The sequence below is a fragment of the Anopheles nili genome, chromosome 3 (genome assembly GCF_943737925.1).
Source record: "Anopheles nili chromosome 3, idAnoNiliSN_F5_01, whole genome shotgun sequence".
Lineage (NCBI taxonomy): Eukaryota > Metazoa > Arthropoda > Insecta > Diptera > Culicidae > Anopheles > Anopheles nili.
The window spans coordinates 21,930,402-21,953,597 of record NC_071292.1 but is presented as its reverse complement, the minus strand read 5'-3'; the positions used below and the strand labels follow the sequence as shown (position 1 = coordinate 21,953,597).

At 43.5% G+C, this 23,196-nt stretch overlaps 2 protein-coding genes across 4 annotated transcripts in view; both read right to left on the bottom strand.

Moving 5' to 3' along the window:
* The window catches only part of LOC128726292 (stathmin-1-A), a 30,655-nt gene extending 12,489 nt beyond the window's left edge, over positions 1 to 18,166 (bottom strand). For 2 of the 3 annotated variants that reach the window (XM_053820091.1, XM_053820094.1), the window contains exons 1-2: positions 12,002 to 12,077; positions 4,237 to 4,320 (exon numbers count right to left, since the gene is read on the bottom strand). In XM_053820091.1, coding sequence (XP_053676066.1) covers positions 4,237 to 4,320; positions 12,002 to 12,077 — 160 coding nt within the window. Of the gene's footprint in view, positions 1 to 4,236; positions 4,321 to 12,001; positions 12,078 to 18,039 lie in introns of those variants that run through there. The other variant, XM_053820093.1, reaches the window with a different exon arrangement.
* A 3,023-nt stretch (positions 18,167 to 21,189) lies between these two features.
* Positions 21,190 to 22,980, bottom strand: LOC128723534 (prolactin regulatory element-binding protein). Its single transcript, XM_053817287.1, has 3 exons — positions 22,840 to 22,980; positions 21,659 to 22,772; positions 21,190 to 21,579 (listed from the first exon to the last, which is right to left on the bottom strand). The coding sequence occupies exons 1-3, from the start codon at positions 22,978 to 22,980 to the stop codon at positions 21,494 to 21,496; spliced, it is 1,341 nt and encodes a 446-aa protein (XP_053673262.1). The 3' UTR covers positions 21,190 to 21,493.
* Positions 22,981 to 23,196: the final 216 nt, after the last annotated feature.

Genomic DNA, 23,196 nt, shown 5'->3' with positions numbered 1-23,196 from the left:
GTCTACCAGACTCCCTCGTGGCTGCAGATGTCCAGAGACACCCTCTACTCTTCACCAGCTTTTGCCAGACCACCGTGCCTGAGGTGCGGCTTTGCAGATCCCTGACATAGGCTAATAAATTTTCATATAAATTAAAGACGACTACGCCTATACCATACGAAATGAGCCAACCCCCTCGCTGGTATCGTTTCGAAGCAAAGGGAACGAATTCTTGCAGGGAGAAGCAAACAGATATATTAACGAACGATTCACTTTAAGACCGGTTTTACTGCTTACGTCGATGTCGATAGCTGATAGATATTTCTCTGCAATTTCAGTACGTTTCCTTCTAAACATGGGTTTTTGCACTTTTAGGACTGTGCCAAGTTCTGTTGCCGAACAAGCTAAGAAATTGACTTTTGGCAAGCTACGGCGAAGGATTTGCCAAAAGTAATTGGCTTACGACTCATTTGCCTTGCGATGTTCCGATCCCCTCAATGTTAGTAACCATTAGTTGGCGACAGACGTTTCTCGTTAACTATTGCAATGCTGCTTATTTCCAAGGAAATAGCACCTTGCGTATCCACAGCTGATTATATGCATACTATATCCGTTGATAATTTACAGTAAGTACTGCTTTAAATTTTTTGAATACGTGAGTGAAGCGTGAAAAATATACATTACAAAATTGAATTGATCAATTCCATAAAATCACAGTTCCTATGTTAACCGTTGTTCGATACAGCTAGTGTCACAAATATTTTTAGTAATAAACCCCTTGGTTAAAATGATTTTTTTAATCATTGTGCTCATCGAACACGAATTCAACACGCAACATCAAATCTGATTCAGACACGCAATCATCATAATGCAATTGAATTACAAAACAGTACTGCAACATTTACGGTAAATAAGCAAAGAATTGTCATGCCTCGGGCCATTACTGCGATACCAATAATCAACTGACAAAAAGCACGCCGACCGTGCCTTTCAGTTCTCAAAATTTCCATTTATAATGGAAGATTTTCCGAAACCTCGGCTTCACTAGTTTACCTTTTGGATCGCTTACTTTTCCGCTCGCTTGCTTCTTGTTGCATGACCTGCGACATTTTCATTCGAAATCCCTTTTCTTCTTTAACTCCAGCATAGACACAACTGGCACAGGTAGCGAAGAATGGCTACGCGGTTTTACGAATCCTTCGAACCACGAAAATGTGTTTCCCACTCGCTTAGCGAAGATGGAAGGTTTCCTTCGATAGACATTAATTAAATTAAATTACTTCTTGAGCTGCAATCTCTGTCACCGTCACTTATGGTTCACGGGTAATCATTTTGCCAATGACTTTAGTGCTCAACGGTACGAGTAATTAAAAGATTTACTAAGCTAACCGATAAATATATTTGAAACATAGTGACAAACATGATATAATGCGAGACATTTTAAAATATATGAAGCATTTTAAGTACATTCAAAAGAAATAGGAAACAATTGGAAAAGCGATTCCCAGCTGATAGACATAACATTTTATGATTAAAATTTCTTCAGTCATTATGAATAATTTATTTTTGTTACAAAATACAATAAATATCCATTCCCAATTAACCATTGACCAGATCCACGTGCAACATGATCCAATAGCTAGATTTGTAACAGATCACCTAAATATAATCCTTATTAACTCGCCTATCAATTGGATGACCTTTTGATACTTATACCGTGAGAATCTTGCTGAACACACAACAAACAATAGCTTTTGTAGCTCCAGCTTCAGCAGCACATCGAAATCCTTTTTAGCGGCCAGTCACTGTGCAAGCCTTCAGTGTCTTGAACGACGTTAAGGCCCATTTGATTCCAGACTTAGAGCTATGTCCCACAATAATTGTCCCTGCTCCTCACTCGCTATCCGTAACGGAAGTGGATGTCACGTTTAGCGAGATGACGAAAAAACAGCGTAGCACATAACTAGCACGAGCCATCACCCTTCGTATGCGTTAGAGATAGCGGAGTGTAATCACATAGCCTGACCGAACCAAAATATCCTTGCTTTACCCACTCATCATGTCGACCTCTAAGAGAACCTCCCATGACGAGTGGACCACGGAGCAGACAGTTTGATAAAGCATACTCAGGACAGCATGGAGCTCGCCGGATGAAACACGGTTGGTTTGAGCCGCGGCATTAATCTTATATCGCTCGACAGCGTCGTCCGCTCGTCGGCGAACCCGTCCGCCTTACCATGATACTAATTTCCGTCTAATCAACGTTTCCAAAATAAGGAACGCAAAAGCAGGCGTAGCAGGGGCAACAATGCCCAGGAAAATGAACGAACACACAATCCGTTTACACTTCGCTAACGCAATATTGCAGAAGGAAAATGGAAAAACTTTTGGAAGGCATGCCACATCTGGGAGTCAGCTTGAAGACGGATAAAAAGGACTATCAAAATATAGCAACGCACCTTATGCGATTGCTGACTAAAAGGTGGAAAGCGTTAGAATCTCAAACTACCAAAACACATACCTACCGGCTGCCATTACCAAGCATTGTCGCAACGTATATTGGTCAAATGTCGCCGGGTGAGCCAATCCGTTTTGTATTACTCCCCCGTCGACAGTTGTGGTGCCGAATGGAGGCGCCATAAATTTTCGAAAATATTAAAATCACTTCACTAGGATTAAAAATTCAAATACAATTGCAGCATTAAAAATCTGGAAGTCCATACATATGGTAATCGGGCATTTATCATACGCATAATAGAGTGATGATGGGAATGAGGCGCTGATGAAAACATTCATCAAAACACCCTGATGGATTAATTAATTATACGGAGTAGGGGGCTCGTTCATTGACTCATTTCATATTCACTACCAAAGAGAAAACGACATCCACGATACAGCGGTGTGAAGGAGAATGGGAAGGATTTAAGCCCGAAAAAAGAGCAACTGAACAACGGAGTCCCAAAACGGTGACACCTTTACAACCCAATGATTTCATTAACTCCCGATTAGAAGGGTGACGCGTGTGGACGGTAAAAATAAATTATAATTACAACGCTTGTGCGTTCCAACCGTGACACATTGTCTATATTCAACTAACAACAAATCAACAAACCCTAGAACTGCAACAGATAGTAGAGCAAAACGAGGCGTCACAAATCGATTCCGAAATACGGAATTAGCCATCATCCCTCGAATGCGCAGCATAGAGAAGCTTAGCCGGCATAACAAACCAATCGATAAAAGGTATCAAAAATCTCATCGTCCGCTTCTCGGCCCCCACGTGGGCAAAAAGCGGTGGAGAACAAAGTGCCCCGGAGGGATCGATTTCCATTGGCAGCAGCAACCCTAACCAACTGGCAATAAGGTCCTATATGCCGACCCCAGCAAAACTGGCAATCCGTTTGCGTGACCAGACGTATTGGCTAGACATTTCTGGATGGTCTATTCTCGGGCGCTTGACTCTATCGTCCGTACACGTTAGCCCCCACCGACACAACGATGGCGACGACAATTGGACGGAGACCATAAAGAACGTAGAAATATGGCGTCAATTTGCTAGGCACTGCTGGGAAAATGTAGCTAATACATTATTTAATTCAATATAAAAAACGAACCATAGATACTACTACTGTCGAGCGAATTGACTATTGAGCACCTTTTTTATGGATCACAGTTAGATATGCTTAGAAAGATTGGAAATTAAAAGGAATACAAAATGTTTATGATTGCTAATTTATCGAAACATAGCGAAATTTGATTATGGCTTAAAATTCAATTTTAAATATCAACAAACCTAAATTGCTCTTCTCTATGGCATTTTTATCAAGTGTGAGAACGTTCACCGTGGTAAACGATAATGGCAAACATGGTACGTTGAACAGCCGGGCTTTGAATATAGAACAAGATGAGGTATCCTGGCCGCCACGAGCTGAAGCTTATGGTTCTACTTTCGAAAAGTTAATAATAGCCTTGATGTACAATCCCTCGACGTAAATGGAAACATCTTTCGAAGAATTACGGCTAAATCCGGTGATTAGGTCTGTAAAATGGAAGCGCTCTACATTCGATACCACAACGTTGGTGTTTTACGATTATTTCGTGAAAGCTATTTATTAATTTCCAGAGATTTATGTTTAGAATCTAATGCTTTGTATAATCATCATATTCGTCTAACATTTATAGGATTTATTTTTGTCACATGTTTCCGCAAGAATGAGCACAGTAGGAAAACCAACAATAACCGAACTATGTACTTACTTATGAACTTCACTTTTTTGGACGATTTTGGCTGTTTGGTCCGAGTTTTGGTTGGCTTTTTTGTGGGAGCAGATCGTCGATTGACTGCGAGGTAGTGAGATTAGTGTTCTAGTGTTAGTAAAGCTTATCGACGGACCATTCATGTTTTGATGACCCGTGAAAAATTATTTGGCGCTAAAAATCAAGGATATTGGACATAGTTGAGTCAACAAAAAATTTGACGAAAATAAGGAGTACGAGTAGGTCATGGTCATGATAGTCTTAAAATGACAAATAATAACATTTTATGATCTTCAAGAATGCTAAAACGGTCATAACGTTGTTGATGTTAGGATCGATAATTAACTAAGTAACGGTTAAGTACAGTTTTTCACGAAAATCTTCATTAGTTTTAACGTTCTCCCTCCGAATTATACTTTTCCCATTTTTCCGCCTAGCCATACAAAGTGACATTTGTTCCGTGTTTATTTCCACAACAAATAAATTCCTATTACATCCATTAGTGCAACAGCTCTGTCGGGAGAAATAATTGGCTTACTACTGTATCCTTCCCATTCGCAACGTTCTAGCGCGTTTTCGAACAGCCAAACCGCATCGGAGGTGGAACGACCCTAAAGAGACACCTGAGATTTCTGGCGTCACTTTACACAACCAAAGACCATCATTGCAACGAATCTCTGTTCCGACTAGGACACACTCGCGTAAACACTGGCAAACCGACCGTTAACGACGAGCGATGAAGTGTTCTTTCCTGAAGGGAAACGTGCCACACCCGTGTGGAAAGCGAACTTCAACCACCATCCACAGGCGAGCGCAGCTAATTCGATTTGACCATCATTTCCCCTTTGTGACAATTCCCGAGAACAGTTCCGTTCATTAATTTCATTTTCCTCGACACGGTGCCAACGGGCATCGGCACAGTTGTGAGATGAAGGAAGGTCCATCGGAACCAAGCGAGAACGGAAATCAACCTCCCTTCTCGCGGGAAAATGGAAAATTTAGCGCCGGAAAGCGTCCCAGGCGCGCTGGTGCCACATCATAACACAGTGAGTGCTTCCTCGAAATGTGCTTTTCAACCCCATTCCGTTGGACCACCGACCGTACGATGGGGAATTCAGCACCGTCACTGGCATCACAGTCACCCCATCGAGTAGCACCACCACACACAATTGCCACCGCTGATTCGATAAATGCCGGATATCATGAGGCGACGGTATTGAGGGTATGGAAGCCCATGAGGATGTTTTTCACTCGTCGGTGATGATGCAGTTGATGATGATATTGACTCTCTTCCAAGGGCTTTTGTTTCTTTCGGTCGCATCTGGGTGAATTATCTAAAGCGAAACGACCGAATTAAACACCTCGCACGCTTGCGCGTCTGCAGGGTCTGCGATAAAGGCGGACATCATTCAATAGATGCAACAGTGTCCAAGCCTTTTAGGATTAATAATGCGCGCATGGCCGCATTTTACTTGCTGCATTAGTTTGTCATCAGAACATTTATCGATAACATAACTCTCGATAAACATTTATCGCGACAGCACAAACATTGCATATAAAATCTGTGCGCATTCTGCATTATGACAACGCTGAACACTCTCTTTTTCTAGCGCAGCATTCTTATCCTAACTCACGAGATCTAGGCTCCATTTTACGAATCAATTTAATTCAGATTAGAATTATTCTCCTCATTTTAGATGTGCATAATGCCTCTCCCCTTTCCCCCACCTGTGGGAAATACATAGTCAGCATTCTTTGCTGTTTTTTTTTTACCGCTTCCAACCTTGACCGGCATCAGGAACACACACAAACATCCAGTGACAAAAACTTCCGCAGTGATCTAATATAAACTGCTGCAAAGCAAAGGCAAATCCAGTGCAGTAGTGCCATAGCATCCGAGAAATAGCCACTGACCATAGATGGAGACATATCTAATAAAGTCGTTAGCAAAATATGCTGCTGGACCGGAACCAAAAGTCATTTGGACAAATTCCCAATGGTAGATGGTGTATGTTTGATTTTCCACCAGCATAATTACGTGATGTTCGAATAGCAATCATCAATCCTAATGATATACGTTACGCTGTGACTAGAAACCGAGAAACCATTAGAAATTCTTCGAGTAAAATGCATTAGCAAATTTAGTATAATCTGTTCAAGCACATACCTAGGCGAGTTTATGGAAAGATTTCCGGTGTGCAAACCGTTCGACTCGACCAATCGCATAACAAAAGCTAATCAACCCGACTAAGCAGCCTTGGTTAGGCAAATTTTCAAAGCTGAAGAAAAATCGATATTCATGCCAGAAGCAAGAAACAAACCAAACTGGTGCTTGGAGCTCTGAAACGTGGATTTGGTTTTTGTTTGAGCAGCTTTATTTTATTCCTCGCCTTGGTTTATGTTACCGAAATCATGAATCCGTTGCCTAGCGATGCATATTTTACTCGCACTCAATCAAAAAAGTATATCCTACTGCTGCTGAGCCGATATTTCTTCCCTAGCGCATGGGAAGCAATTAAGAAGCGAATATAATCCAACGGACCAAAAAAAAGAACGGCATATTTAATTTCACTTTTATATTTTCATGTTGTATTTGATATGGAACACGATTCCGAAATGGCAAAGGTTTGTTAATCACCAATGCAAATCTTAAATACATTATGATTATGTACTCGCTCGCCGAAAAACAAAATCCACACATAACTGGTGAGGCTTTAAGGACAGGATGATTGAAATTTGATAGTGACAGAGACCGACCATTTGAAAAAAGCTTTGAAATTCGGATCCTCTGCGCAGCGCATTATCTTTGCAATTCTCTGGATTAGCCGGGAAGCCATAAAACATTGACCAACTCGTTACTGGAGATTTTTTGCATTATTCAACGAGGAACGATTTTTTCTGATTTCCGGTTCAATAAATGTAAGCGATATGTAAAAAGTATATAATAATGGATTAAATTGCAATAGGTTGTACAATTTATTTTTATGCTTTCGATCGAATCAAAAGCGAAAGAACAATAGCTAGACAGAACCATTTAAAAGACATATTTACTGAGTATGAACATTGATTTTTCAAACAACGTTCTACAAATAAAAAAAACTATTTGACTTTGGAAATTCAACTCACACCACAAAATACCCGCATTACCCACGAAGCGAAAACAAAAAAACTTCACAGTTCCGGTTGACGTTTGAAGCGGGGGCGAATGTCACCGTGTCGTTTAGTCCCTATGGCAGCCTGGCACGATAAGGCTTTAACTCCCTCTTGCAAGACACAAGATTCACACTGTACGCCTGGTAAAATGGGGGTTCGTATATAACAAACCTTGAACCAACCACGAAACATTAACCAGCGACGCTACTGCTTGACAATTTCACTCCCTCTCTTCCGACAACAATACACTTTTAGTCCAAGTTTTTCTCTGACTTTTCCTTAATCCATTTGCCGCTATATCCTCCATCGAAATGGTCACGCACACGACGACGCTGTCCTTCAATTTTGCTCCATACATATCGTTCCTTCCTTACGAATGCTAAAGGTAACATACGCTGGGAGAAAAAATCCACCTCAGCAACCAAAGGGGGAATAAGCAACCCCGCACAGAACGAAAGAAATTGCAAAGGGGAAAATTGCGAGTCGAAACTGAAACTGGGATTTTCATTACCAGAGGAGTCCATTCGGTAAGCTTTGGCGAAAAAGAGGGTGAAAAAATTACCCTCCGCAATCGCTCCAAAAGTTGCTCTGATAACGTTTCAAGATACATACACGTACGGTAACTTATCCATTATATGACAAGGGTGCAATGGAGAACAAAACACCTCGACAAAACACACACACAGGGATGAGTCTTGTGAAAGCAATGACATTTTCTTGCACGAAGAGGACGCCCAAACACAAAAACAATGCTACAACCACACGACAGCTGGAAACAATTTTAATAGAAGTACAGAAAAAACTTCCTACCTTGCGGCATAATTGAAACCAAACAAGAGAGAGCAAACTCAACCGAAGCTCATTAGTCTTGCGCCACAATCATACACGAAGAAGTGGCGGGGTTGTTCTTCGTTAAAACATTCATCAGCAAACTTCTAATATCAAAAAGGCTGCAACATTCTTCGAATACTTTCGCGTACACGTCGAAGCTGAAGAAACAAATACGATGCACGATTTGATATGCTTTCCGAGTACGCAAAAAGAATGTTTCAATGTGTGGAAAAATATCACACAATAATCCTGAAAAGCGCGCACCTGAATACGGTAGATGTTTTTTTTTCTTATCCAAAATCAAATAGAGGCTCCGCCAAGTCTGCCCCTTGGGGCGCCGTAACGCGATGAGTCACACAAAATCAAATGAAGGCTCTGGGGCTGCTTGTGTGTCTCGCTCATGGAGTGGCGCCTGATGTTTGTACCCTTAAGCCCGCCTTCGCCCGGACCACCACTATGGTCTCACCTTGTGTGGGGCGCGCACAGTTTTCAGGCTCCACGTTTTCCTCCACTAATTCTACCCTAGGGAGGCCAGCCAGAGTGGAGTCTACCAGAGCCTTTGCAGGTGGCAATTCAAACCATTTCGCATCACACAACCGGTACGAAGGGTTGGCGCCCTTCTGCAGGAAAGGAAGTAGGTGCAACGGGAAAGAACTGCAGTGCCCATACGACTGCATTTTAGCTGGAGCCGACGTGTGTGTAGTGTACGAGGGTGCACACATCATGCCGTGGGCCCCGGTTGGGGGTCGGCAGTTTTTAATGTTCGTGCAACATGGAAACTGCCGCGCACATTTCTCTATGACGTATTTGTTAGAGAGCATTAGTTCGTCCTTTTTCCGACACGTACGCAAACCATCGCGAAATGCATCTATCTAACGACGGATGCACCAAGAGATAGAAGGGGCTGCAAGAATCCTTATTAAAACATTCATCAACGCGGAAGCCCTTTCTTCGGCGCTAATGAGGAACTCGCTGGTCGCGCAACGCCACACTCGCGCACGTATAAAAGCCAAGCCAGGTTTCTCTTTAGTATAAACAATTTGCAAGCAAAAAAAGGGGGTCTGCTTATCGCACAACTTGATGCTCGCAGTTTGCACCACTAGTCGTGCACGATATATGTATGTGTTAATCGTATTTTAGTACCGCATAAACAAGAACTGTAGAAACCCATAAGCCGGCACTATGAAGACCACCTGGATTGTTTTACGGATCTCGGGTAAGTGGTAGACAGCTGAATCATCAAAAGCCGATGAATAAAATACAAACGAACGACCCACCCTTGGAGTATACCCACTGGAGTTGTAGCGTCATGAGGTAATGAGGTGGAAAAGCTTAAAAGCTCCGCGCACGCCAAGTCCAAACCGCAGCTACTACCTATCAGTTTCCGACGGTTTAGCAGCTCCTTCCCATCTTCATGTTGCTGAACAGAGACCAGCGTTGAGAAAACGAATGCAGGATAATTTTGGAAGGATCGATTCTAGCGTGCTGTACCAACGCAAAATAATCGAAACGGTTCAAACATTGGGGAGGTTTTGATGGATAGGATCCGTGCCAGAAGCTTCAAGCCGACGGCATGACTCAACGTGCGGAGAATGTCGGCTTTGTCACGTCACAAACCAGGAGGTAGGCTCTGCTCATTTTCCAAGCTGGCACATCGCGCAAGACAAGGGTTATGTAAATGCCTCTGTACACCATACCATCAGATCCAACATTTCTCGTCAAGTGTTGGGCTTAAGATAAAAAATTAGTCTTTTGTGGTGAAGTACACAATTTTCAGGGAAGGGAACTTTATTATTACCTGGCTTTCTCTTTCGTGAAAGATTAATCTAGCAAGAATATGAAAACGATCATTTCGGTAATTTTAAACTGAACCAAATGGATACCGACAAAAAGCTACACACACATAATATGCCATCATGGGCGGTCTCCTATCTTAACTCAAAAAAGCTATACGATTTTCCAGCGTTCGGAACCTTTTTACAATCCATCGTTTTTCCAACAACTCAAAGCCCCAAAAAATATTCTTCACTCAAGTGAGGAAGAGAAGACAACCGTACCGAACTCCTTCGTCATCAGCTGTTGTACGTGGTCGGCATCATTGAGTACCCCCATCCTACGCTGGCCAGAGATAATGTTTAGAGACCTACCATATTGAAGGTGACTTTGGATGGCCAGATATAAGAAAGAGCCCTTGTACAACATCAGTTTGCTTTGGAATACGGTTAGATAGCGTGCGGTTTTAGGTCACAAATATGTTCACGACCTAAGGCTTTTAAAATGTCAAGATAGGCAAAATTTAATGGTTTTTGTAAGAACATATTCGTGTGCATATCCGTCTCATGTCTGGGATATAGTATTTAAATATATCACAACATTTTATGTGTACTTAATAAAATTTACGATTCTTCAGAGATAAAACGCTACATAGATGTATGATGAAATATGTTCCGACAAAGGAATCAGCACGTTCAACAGCTGAAGCAAAATAAAAGCATTGAGTGGAGTAACAAATTGCTTATGAATCCACACACCGAAAACCACTAGAATTAGGCTTCTAAAAGTACATCAGTAAAAAACCAACGGCTCCGCAGTGGAAATTACGTTCGACCGACAAAATGAAGAAATAAAAATTATACCGTCTTCCGAAAGGCTGGCTGGAAAAATCGAAAGCTCCAGAGAGGCGACGGTAAAGATTGCGAACGATGCCAGAGACCCGAGACGACGCAGCCAAAGACGATAAAACGACTGCGAGAGTCGGCCGTCGTCTGGTTTTCGGGTGAGTCATCACGAAGCTGCGTTGTGTGGGGAAAGGGATTCATGATGGTAAGGCCTCGGCAGACTCAAGAAGGACCCACGGAAAAAATGGAGAGACCCCCTCTCCAAGCCGAAACCGACTTGGCGTTTCTTATTTATTTTGCACACATAAAGTTATATAATCCATCGCCCGGCATTCACCCTCGTTTTCCCGAGAATATTCGGTCGCGGCGTTTTGTGGTGGCTGCGCGTGCTCTACACAGGAAAAAGAACACAAAAAATGCCCGCCTGCGTTGCCGTTCGTATGGATCCGCGACAGGAAACACCTGCCCCCAACAGGACAAGAAACTGCGAACGGATGTGCGTACCTCGGTTGTGCAAAGTTATACCATTTCGTTTCGTTTCGCAGACAGGGAATTATATTACTTATTCATGGCCACCAGTGACCACTTGGGGCCAGCAGCAGACCAGTCCAGCAGAAGGCCTAGAGTGTGCCTACCTGCCGTTCCGTTGCTGTCGGTAGTTTGCGGTTCTTTTTGATAGAGACTACATTCACCCATAATGTAATCAATTGCGGCTGTTTATTCTATTACTCCGAGGGAGCAGTAGAGCATTTTCAACCCGCTGCGAGTGAATCAGGATATTAAAGCTCTATATACCATTGTGTAACGATTACTAGTGGCGTCAATTAGTCCTTAGAAAACGTCCAGTCCAAGCGTTAAACAATAAAATGTGAATGTTTCTTAAAACGTCTTAATAAATGCCAAACAATTTTTCGCAGGTATGCATATGTTTTAAACGTTACATGAAATGGTAACGAAAGCAGGCGTCCTGGAGAAACTAGACCTGTCAATCTTGCAGTGTCACCTCAATATATTGAACGGGTAGCATCGTTCCTCGGACATAAAACGGCTGGTTTGAGACACACACTGCAAGATTGAACTCAGCCTCCGGCTCTCTGGTCGCTTTCATTCGCTCGCTCGCCAGACATTTCACATTACGCGCAGACATTTGATTGATTTCTTACCTGCCGGCAGCACCGGTGCTCGGCACGTATGGCAGAAGCACTGCATCACGGAATCTCGCACTAATCCAATCAGCATTTTGCAGGTTGTAAGTGATTCTCAAAGTCCAAAAAGGAATCGAACCCTATTCGCTTAGTAGTAGGGACTACCACACTCAAGACACGGATCTGCTGTTGGAAGTATCTCCGCACAGTTGGATAACACTAACTGATTTACGCAGGGATCGCCACTTGCGAAAGATTCGACGTTTTATCCGACGGCAATTGCAGTAGTTGGTGAAACCGAAATACAGAACTATTCAAATTGCCTTTTGCTCATATAATCACTAGTGCCCGTAAAGGGTGGATTTGTTTAAACGGTTGTTCTTTTTTCAATTGATTTATCAATTTCACCTATTTACAGGAAGAGAAATAACACGCTTTATTTTCTATCTCGTCTAAGCTGATCATTGTTCTCTCCGTTTCTGTGTCCTTATTACATTCAGATCGCACTACACTGACAAGAGCTTAAATCTCTATTGGTACTGCACTTTGCGAGAGAGGATGACTCAACCAGTCTTATCGATTCCTGCACTCTTAAAATGGTCCTCCAGCGAAACGCATTCGCTACCATTGCATCCGCATTCAAACCTCCTCAATTTCCACATACCTCTCGAGCCCTGAAGAGAACCCAACTCCACGTACCAACTCTGAGCAATGGCAGTGACGAGCGAACCCAGCGAAAAACCCGGCCGATAATCAAACGTCAGTCGGAAAAGCCCCAATAGAAACTCGCCACTGCTTCCTACCTCGCCCTACAGAGGCATCCTCTCCAGAAAAGTACTGCCAACTCCTGCCGGCATCCCATAATTCCGGGTGTAAAATGTGTGCGCTTCCTTCCCCTTCGACCGGCTTCGATCATTCGGTTGGACACGCACACTTATTCACGCGCTCGGCTGTTGATGTGTTTGTGAGCCGAATGGAAAGCGAAAGGATACTATTTCCACCTAAAAGTTTGACCAACTAACTGACAGCATGGTTAGAAGCTGTCAGTAATGTACAGCGTTTACGCATGCACTAACTCACACAACGTATTCTTACGGAAAAATGCGCACACAATCAAAAACACACACATATGCACAGTGCAAGAGGATATTTCGCCAGGGCGGGGCATTCCTTCGTTGAACGGCCAGCTCGACGTAGTAACCATCAGGAATTGTCGTGCCAGCAGAAAATGTTGCTTAAGAAACATGGCATTGAGGAAATATTCACCTAAATGACACATTTATCGTCGCTGAGCTGACCGTCTCAAAAAAAAAATCCTCCAAAAATAATACATTGCAAAGAAGCTCTTAAAATGTTTAACCACTATGTTTGTGATTTAAATTATTGATGGAGCACTAACACGACATCATACGCTTCTTTATTTTTTTTGCAAATAAAAAATACATATTGTTATTACTCGTAATACACTCGTACATAAATATATCCACAGGCAAACATATGCAGCAATATGAGTAATATAAAATACAATCTCTCCAAAACTTGCTGCTCTACGTATTTGATATACTTATACACCAATGTCCTCGTACTTTTCCACAGCGCTATGTCTCTTTTCTAGTTCTTCATTATTTTTTCCTGTATTACAAATTTCGTTTTTTTTCGCTTTCCCTCTCTCTCTCTCTGTCTCTCTTCCTTGCACATATCCTAGTTCACTACTTGAACGAAAAACTCTACGCAGTTCTGCTATTCATTGACTAACCTCAGTAAAGTTACCCAAACGGATCGGCGTCTAAAACAGGACTACAGCCGTTCACGAATGTGCTTGTAGGCGAAGGAATCTTAAAGCAGCGAGTTTCACTAGATCGGAAAACTGACAGCATTCATGCGACTTCGGGATGTGGAAAATCGAAACCCGAACGCGCTTGTCTCGCCCAAAGTCTCTATCACTGTCCGGCGGCAGCCTCAGGCATAAGCGTGCACCTTTCCCACCCGAAGGACACACAAAACTCATCGTGAAACGCGATGGAAAATCGATCGATATCCTAACGTTCCCAAACGTAAATTTGCCACCAACACTAGCACCAAACGGAGGCGCATGAAGTGGTTTTAGTGCGTGTTGTCTGTGCGCAGGACGAGCTTTCTACACCGGCATGTGACGGCAGGAAAAGCTGCCATATCCCTATGATTCACACTCACACGCCTGGAAGGGGCAGATTGCTGTCGCGTTATAAGGTAAACGCTCGTAAACAGCACAGCAAACAAAAAAACAAACCCCGACAGCGGGCCGGTTTTTGAAGTACCCCCAATCGGCCCAATCTGCTACTCAGACAGGTGCGGAGGTGACGGTGAAGGAACGAGGAGAAGGAGGTTCAGAGACCGTTCTCTTTGGCCGTTTCAGCCCGATGGGGAAACACTTCCTCCTGATGCGGATGCAGCTCCCGGCAGCTTGTTGATGTCGGAGAAGATTTTTCTGGCGATGGAAAATCTTTGTTTGAAAACGTTTTGTTTCAAACATTTCAAACATTTTCACAAACTAACAAAGAATAATCTAGTTTAGTTTCATTGCACTCCCCTCTCTCGACTGACTGATGCATTGTTAGAATTAAACACATTTTAACAAATTAAAGAACTACTAGCTACAAATGTAATGTTTTTTATATTCGCAAAGATCCTGCTGACATGGAACATGGAATCAAGAACATATGAAGTGAAAAAAATGTAAAAACCTTTGGTGCCAGTCGGTCACCGACGGACGGTTCAATACTTCATGCAAACAGGACTGGGTCGACGCCATACCACACGTCGCCATACCATATTATTAGAACTCTGGCGCGCACCACTTGCATTTCCATTTCTGCCGTTCCAATGACCATCTTTCAGAATAAGGACAACGTCCGGCGTTTGCAACGTTGAAAAATGCATTTATGTAATGCTGGACAAGCGACGAAGTCACGCGGGCAGGCAGTTTATGCTTCTGCCATTTTCGTTTCACGAATGTGTAATCGTTGGAGAGAACAAATAAAAAAAGACGATACAAGCAAAAGAACTAACATATCATTTTTCATAGTAGAAACAAATAAAACATAAGAGTCTACGTTAGAGTCAAACAAACAAATCGGAAAGGTTTGTTAAAATCAGACCAATGGCTAAGGACAATGGCCATCCTAACACCCAACACGACTATCGCGTGCAGATAAGTGACGACAATCGCACCATGTCGTCGCCAACATTTAACATAACAACATGGTGTATGCGTAAAAGCTGAAGGGAAGTGGCCTGCTTGGCCATCGCACCGAGGCATGTAGCAAATTAAAGAATGTATACAGATCGAACAAAAAATTTTACATTGTTTTTTTCAGGAATAATTGATCGACAATACTATTAATTTACAACACCATAAACTAACATAATACTGTTGCTATCTTGAAATTTAGATAATTTTTCGTACGGCGTAAATCAATAAAGAAAATATATCCAGTTTCGAAAGAACGACAGGTCTCTTCTTGTCTAGCATGAATAGTCACTGTTTTAAACATCACAAATTGCTTTTGATTCGACCCTCATCAGGCATCATCATGGGAAAAGTGGCATCCTTTCTCTTAAACAAAAATCAAACCATCTAAAAATCAAGTTGTAAGAATGATGTCACAAGAACCACCCTTCAGATCATCTCTTACAATTTAAGGTTAGGAAACAGGAGAAAAAATAGGCGTTGGTTGGTTACGCCTTTCCAGTTACTAGCCCTACAAGCAAACACCAGCACACAAGACGAGCCTCTTGTCGCTGGGCAAGCCTCTTCGTGAAGACCTGCCCAATACATCTCGATTATAACCAAGACCCACACCTTTTTCCATAAACGACCCTTTTTTTCACGTGGAGACGCCGCAAACCCGCGTCATCCTGCTTCCTCCCGTGGAGCCACGCGCTCCCGTTTCGCATCATGATCATGCCTTTTTTATGACCAATAACACTGCCATTGTTTCTTCGCCAATGCTGCCGCGCTGCTGATTATGCGTGACGTGAGTTTCAAACGTGCTCCCCCAGCTGTGAGACAGAGAAAGCAGAGAAAGAGAAACGGAGAAGGAAAGCGCGACAGAAAAAAAAAGAAACGAAAACTGTCGCTAAACGTAGCTAACATTTTCCTCGCTGCCATGGGTGACCCGAGAAAAAGAAAATGCTGAGCAGGCGGCTAATGTTATCGAGAGGCGTATCGATTTGTATCATGCCCGGGAGGGTTCAGCCAAGGTGATGCAAAAAATCTCCCGAAAACCGCCAGTCAAGATGCAGCGTTAAGATAACGCCCCAGAGCTCGATGATGATGGTGTGTGGAATGTATTAATTGAACGTTTGATGCTCACCCTTCGGTGAAACCGCTCATCTTGTGACGAGGTAATCGGGTCGAAAGTTTACACTTGCCAGATAATCTTTCTGATCGGTGATAAAGACTAGCAAAATGTACACTTATAGAATGAATCTATGGAATATACAATCGGATAACAAATTGATTTTAATTTAATCCACAGCTTTTCTAATCCGTGTTACCATCCAATCAAGGCTTGATGCAGTGGTTTTGTTTATTTGGCAAACAAATCCACCCTCAAAAAAGGGCTTAATCGTTTGGGAGACGACCTTGCCCCATTATGAAACCCCGCCGAATTTCACATAAAAAGGTCACACTCTTTTTCTTGTATGTTTATATTCTTCCTGCTCAGACGTTCGTTCTTTAGCCACCTAACAAAATCTGCCATCGCTACGCGCCACCGGTACCTTACCTTTACGGCGCATAATTTAGCACGCACTTCCCTTTTGCCAGCTCAATCACACCTAACGAGCCCACCGCGATAATACTAATGAGGCTCGACAAAGGAGACCCCCGACGAACCGTATCCCGAGGTTTTATCCCTTTCATGGAGGCGCGTTTTTGGATTTGTGTACATTACGGACAACTACCGCGGCACGTGCAGGATGATGCCACGGCCAAACGAAAGTGCGAAGGCTCGAGTAAATTAAACCATCTGCTTAAGTCGGTGTTTGTTCTTCGCAAAAGATAATTCCTTTTGGTGCTTCGAAGGAATCACACATAATTGATTTAGATAGCATCTTGTTGAAGGGTCTGTAATAACATTTCGAAATAATCGGTTTATGGTCACGCAATCTACTGGTTGCTAAAAGGACAGAGAATGGACTATTATCGGGAAAGCTTTGATTTTGAAGAACTCATTTGACTAATTGAACATGAAACAAATCTATAGATGGCTTCGAACGATTTATCGTAAATGCACTCGGCATAAAGCATTTTGTCTCTTAATTTGTCTTCGCTTTCGTATTGCTTAGGTAACCAGCGCACATTATATTAAAAAAATATTCGGACCCAAATTTTTTTACCCATTTATTAAGGGAATGATTCACTTACGTACAACTGGCTATTCCGCAAACAAGGTTATGCTTGACCCAATCGTATAATGTGGGCAACCAAGTAGGTGGGTTCAACCACTGGATGGAAAGACATTCAAAAAACGTATTCCTACGTAAACTACTTTCTAGCACATTCCTAATAAGGAACCGGAGAAAAGAAATGTTGGAGCCAACGGTGTGAAATCAATCAAACATGCGCTCCTACGAAAAACACATTCAAATGTCGACTAAAAACCCAGCGCAGATCGAAGATGAAATTCAAACTTCGTGGTTAGGTTAACACGCAATCTTGCACGCTAACAAAGCTTAGCTATTCATTTCCCTCAACCACAGGAAGGATCGCGAAAAAAGGCAAACGGATGTTAAAGGTATCGTGTTCCTTTATACCAGAAAGCCGTCATTGCACGTGGGCAGAAGAGGCCCAATGCAGCAAAAGAATCACTTCCTCATGCTGTTTGCCTGCCGTGTCAGAGTCCATCCGACAAAGGCAACCTCCCTCCGAGGGCACCATCGTTGCTACGTCGTTTCTCGCACGCAGCGCGATCAGGGTTTCGCGATAATTAATGCGAATAAATATTTCTTACCGTGGACTAAAATCAATAAGATAATCAAGGCACAAAAGTACCGGCGTGGCGTGCACTTACCTTCGGCGCTGGATAGATTCGCTTGTTCGGCCGACATCTTGAAGGTGTAGGCGTTGAGAGAGGTTGTGGTTTGTTGCAAGCGACAGGAGAGTGCGGGACAATTTACAGATGTACTACGTACGTTGTTGCGATCTGCCGTCCTTTCAACGAGCTCTCGATACGCTTCGTTCGAACCTCGGATAGACGGACAAGCACACACAGATTTTAACCCTGAAAGAGATACGAAACGCAGAAGGGGTAAGCAAACTGAACCAATGAGATCAAGTCGATCGCAGACGGAAATATAATGCAGAAGTGAAATTTATGAGACATCTGCGCGAAATACATTAGCAGGATCGAAATCGAAAGGAAGCCAGCATCTAGGGAAAGCGCCGATGGAATCTCTAGAAATGGGTGGACAAAGGAGAACCTCAAAATAAAGCCCATCTTCTGGGTTCGCGATCGTAGCAGACCACCATCAGCTTCTCCTTCAGGCAGGCGGAAGAAGAAATATTAATCCCAAATATGGTCCCATCGCCATTGTCGGACGGTGTTTTTATGGCCGTTCACCATCCTTCCCGCAGTGCTTGATTGGAGGGTAAGCTTTTTAGTGAGGGAGTTCCTTTTTCGCTAGCAACGAGATGAATTGCCCCGAGATGGAAGCATGGCTCGTGCGAAGCCAATCGACGGCTCTCGGCATGCGATCGCGAAACAAGAAGACTGACACGACTGAACTGCGATCTGCGTGGGCTACTCTTCCCTTTGCTTGGTGCCAGTCAGCCAACCGGTCCTATTTCCAACTCGACTTGACCAGCACACGTCGTGGAAGGGACGGAAGGCAACGACATGCACGATTTGATGTCGATCTGCAAGATCGCAGGGCCAAAGAACTGCTACGATGGGCACGATTGGAAAAGGAAGACAAAAACAGTCATTTAAACTCGAATGCCTCGAGGCATCGCCGGGGTGTCGTCTTTGTCCCGACGGAACCTAACACTCCCTTCGTCCGATCGAGTAAACTCAGGCGCACTGAACGTGAATACTAAGCCTTTGGCAAATGCGGGAAAGCACCTCCGGTAGCCGTGACTCATGCGACTTTGCGGGGGCCAGACTGCAGCCAGACGCCAGAAAAGAAAACAGTGCAGTTCCATCGAGCCATTGCCGTTTGTTGCCTGTGTTTGCTGATGATGCTTGTGTGGTGAAGCGCCGACCCAACATGGAAGTGGGGTCTTCTCTCTCTCTCTCTCTCTCTCTCTCTCTCTCTCTCTCTCTCTCGCTGTCGTTCGATTTCCTTTTATGCGTACAAAACCAGAATTTCCAGCCGCGGCGCGAAAGAAAGTGCAAGTTTAAGGGGGCAATGTCGCCTTGGCGGGTTGCATCTTGAAGCATCCTGCTGCTGCTCGAGAGATAGCAAAAGTGGTCGGACGGGGTAGGACAGGAAGCGCTACATCGATGGCACTTAACGATCGGCAGATAAGGGGAAAATTGATCGCAATTACGATAGGTAAATTTAATAACCTTACTTATCGTAATTGCAATACACGCCCCTAAGATTTCTACCTAATCTGGTAAGGTGTACTCTCTACTGTAACACTACTACTACGCACAATAGAAGAAGAAGGGAAGCCGGAACAAGATTTCAGGAGAAAATAAAATATTTTTTTTGATGATTTGGCGTGTCACAAAAATGAATGACAAACGGGATATTTGAAATATCAGGGAGTATGGTCTCCTGAATAGTGTTTCCTTTCGTTTTTTTCTAAATTAAATACGCCTGCGATAATTAGATACATTACCGTGAAGTAAGCCAATAGACGCCGTAACAAAGATGGAATCAAATGATCCGCGAGAGATTAAACTGCACGTATTCCGTGAGCACACTGGATCTTACAATTACCGCAACTTTTACCACAGTTTGCTGCCACAGATAATGCGCAGTGCGTAGAACAAACAAGATGCACCCTCGATAAACCAACTACACAGCTGGTGACCGACAGCCACGGGCAGCAGCAACAAATAATCCGTCATTCCCCTTTGAAAGCGTTTGTTCTTCCGTGAAAGTGAACCAGAATCCGCCATATGCAATGCGATTCCAGCAGGGAGAGAACGAAACAAAAGCAACCCGTTGCTCGTACGATCGCGTAGCAGGATGAGCGAAAGAGCGAATCCGGCCATTTGGTTCTACCGAAAACTGAAGCATGTAGGAAAAGGGCATAAAGCAATGAGGCCCCAAAAAATTGCGACGTCATTTTTGTTTCCTTTTGTTCTCGGTAACACGTCGCGACACGTTATTTTAGGGCAGGCACCTAACGTTTTGCGCGGCGCTCCTTACTGTTCTAATCGAACAAAAGGTGCTTTCGAGAAGACTCACGCTTTGATGGTACTCACCCTTTTTGGCACGAAATAGTTTGACCAGCAAAAACGACTGCTAAAATTTGATGTATAATAGCGTTATCACTTCGTTTTTAATGCGTTAAAACTTCACCCACGAACAATGTGAACAGGACGAGAACAACGGAACACAGCAAAATTCAGACACACTTGCGCTCGTTGTGCGATTTCAGTTTGAATTAAAACCTATCCTGCACCTATTGTCCGAATATAAACGGTTGCTCGAATGACGGTTGCTGCGATGCTCCTACGGCGGAATCGCACACTGGGAAAGCATAGAACGCACTGGTGGACATTTTTTACTTTTATTCATAGAGATGCGGTTATGAAGTTATAAGCAGCATTTTATGAATTTATATTTTTGCTGGAAGGAAAAATATCATTTTGTATGATGTTTTGAGGAAATAAGATGAACCCATCAATCTTTTCTCCCACTGTGTGCTGCAGGCTTTGGCCTTCACAGCTGATCAATTTCAAACGTACCGATCGGTCGTTGGTCCTTGACTGGAAGCAGGAAAAAGTGCCATGCAGATATTGCCGTAAAACAAAGAAGGATTAAACTTCCGCTTGATGAATAAAAGAAGTATACTTCGCGATTCAAAACTATTGGAAAAGTTGTATGTACTCTCACGGTAAATTAAAATACAACTTGCGTGTAGTTTTTAAAATAAATTACTCTACACATTGCTTAGCTCGATTTCCCTTTTTTATCCAGGGGGATTAACATTTCCTGGCAGACAACAAAGAATGATCACACTATGTTCATGTTTTTTCTTTTAACTGTGAGTAACATTGTTTATTATTTATCCATATTCTATCTCTGTACAATGCTATGTGTCAAATAAATTAGATTTACCACAAGCTTGAAACAAACAAAAAAACAGCTACATAAACTATAATACGACATGTGCTTCGGTGCGTTGTTTTTGAAAACCCCTATTGCCTGCACTTCCTTCCAGGTTGCCTGATTGGTGCTTAAAATGCTATTTTTATCCCTCTCCTGCTGGCTATGATCAGATCGGTTTCAAGTGTTTCCGTTAGTTTCCAGCTGACTTTTTTTGGGTTATCATAAGTATTTTTAAGGCTACAACCCAACATATGAGCAGAAACAGAACGTGAGGAACAGTATGCAGATGATTGCAATGATAGCTACCCACGCTGGCAGTGAATCTAAAAAGAAAAGAGGCATACATCACAATGAAAAGAGTTTCTCGCTATTCAGCTTTTCTGTGGGTTCTTCTCCACTTACGTCGATAGGGTAAGCTGTGAACACAGATCCGATTGTCGACAGAGATAGACAACACGGCAGCCTCGGTGTTGCTGGTTATCGACGGACCGTCAAAGTTGGTAACTGGCAAGAACTCCAAACCTGTCACGAACATAGCGTGCGCATTCGGAACGTGTAGTACTCGCTGCATGCTGAAAGCGATGTAGATCGATACCGAACCGCTAAACATGGTACCGATCGCCACAAAACGGCCGTCGTCTCGCACCGCCAGCGCAGCTAGCGACTCGTCGATCTCAACCACGCTCATCAGCCGACCAGCTTCCGGGTCCCATTGCTGCAACAGACCCTTCGCCTTGCCCGACTTGGCGAATGGATTAGCAAGCGTGAATAGCCGAAATTTGTCCTTCTGCCCCTCGACCAGACCGTACCGGCAACGTTTCAGCAAGTAGCGACAGTTGGCCGGTGAGTTCCAACTCAGCTTCTTCGACTCCTTGTCCGGATTGATCGACCAGATGACGCCAAGGCCGTCCTTCGCGATCGACACGATGTGTTTGCTGTCCGGACTGAAGTCCAGATCGTCGATCTCCTTTGTGTGCGCCGCAATGTCCGAGGTGATCGTCATCTTGGGAAAGTTCCATACGCGCAAATGTCCATCCATGCCACCCGTGGCCATCAATCGCCCGTTCGGGCTGATCCGCACAACCCGTTGCAGTGGTTCCGCCTCGGTGAAGTCCGTCTGCACCGAGTCAGCCGTTTTGATCTCGAAACGGATTTGTCTCCGGTTCGTTGGGCTCGGTTGATCACCGTCAGATTTCTTTGGTCCCGCATCAGGATTTGTCGACGGTAAAGGCGGTGCGGTTGAAGTAAACGATCGTTGCTGGGATACGCTTCTTCGCTTACGCAAACCATCGGATTCAGACTTATTCGGAGGAACCGTTGCGGGCTGATATTCTCCGGAATCGATCACAGTATTCACAAGATACATTTGGCAGTGGCTCTCCTGACCGGCCATCAGTAGTGTCCGTTTTTCATCGTTCTTGATTGCACAGTTCATCACCACCGTTGGGCCAGTTTCGTGCCTTATTACCTCGTTCGCGATGTACTTTTCGCCGTCATGGTAGATTTCATAAATCTCCTAAAAAAGCAATCCATCCAGAGTAAGAGTTCGTAAAGCTGAAATTATGCGCACGATTTACACTTACAAATCCATTTGCTACTCCAGTTTTCGAGGCTCCACCACCGCCAGCTACCAGGACGTGTCGGCTGGTAAGCATTTCGATGGCATACAGCGGGAACTTCACACGTGTCAGCACGGAATCCGTGGGTTTACGATCCGCGGACATGGTATCACTTTTAGCTTAAACTCTACTTTCCAGCAAATGGGAATGTTTTCATGGAATAAATTTAATTAAACTAAACACCGTTCATACACCGTTTTGTTTTCACCTCCACGTAATCGGTTTGTTGTCATATGGCTACTGTCATGTTGACTGTTTTGATGATTTTCATTGCTTAGAGCAAACCTACACACCGCACACTAAAAAGAGAGCCGCAGAAGT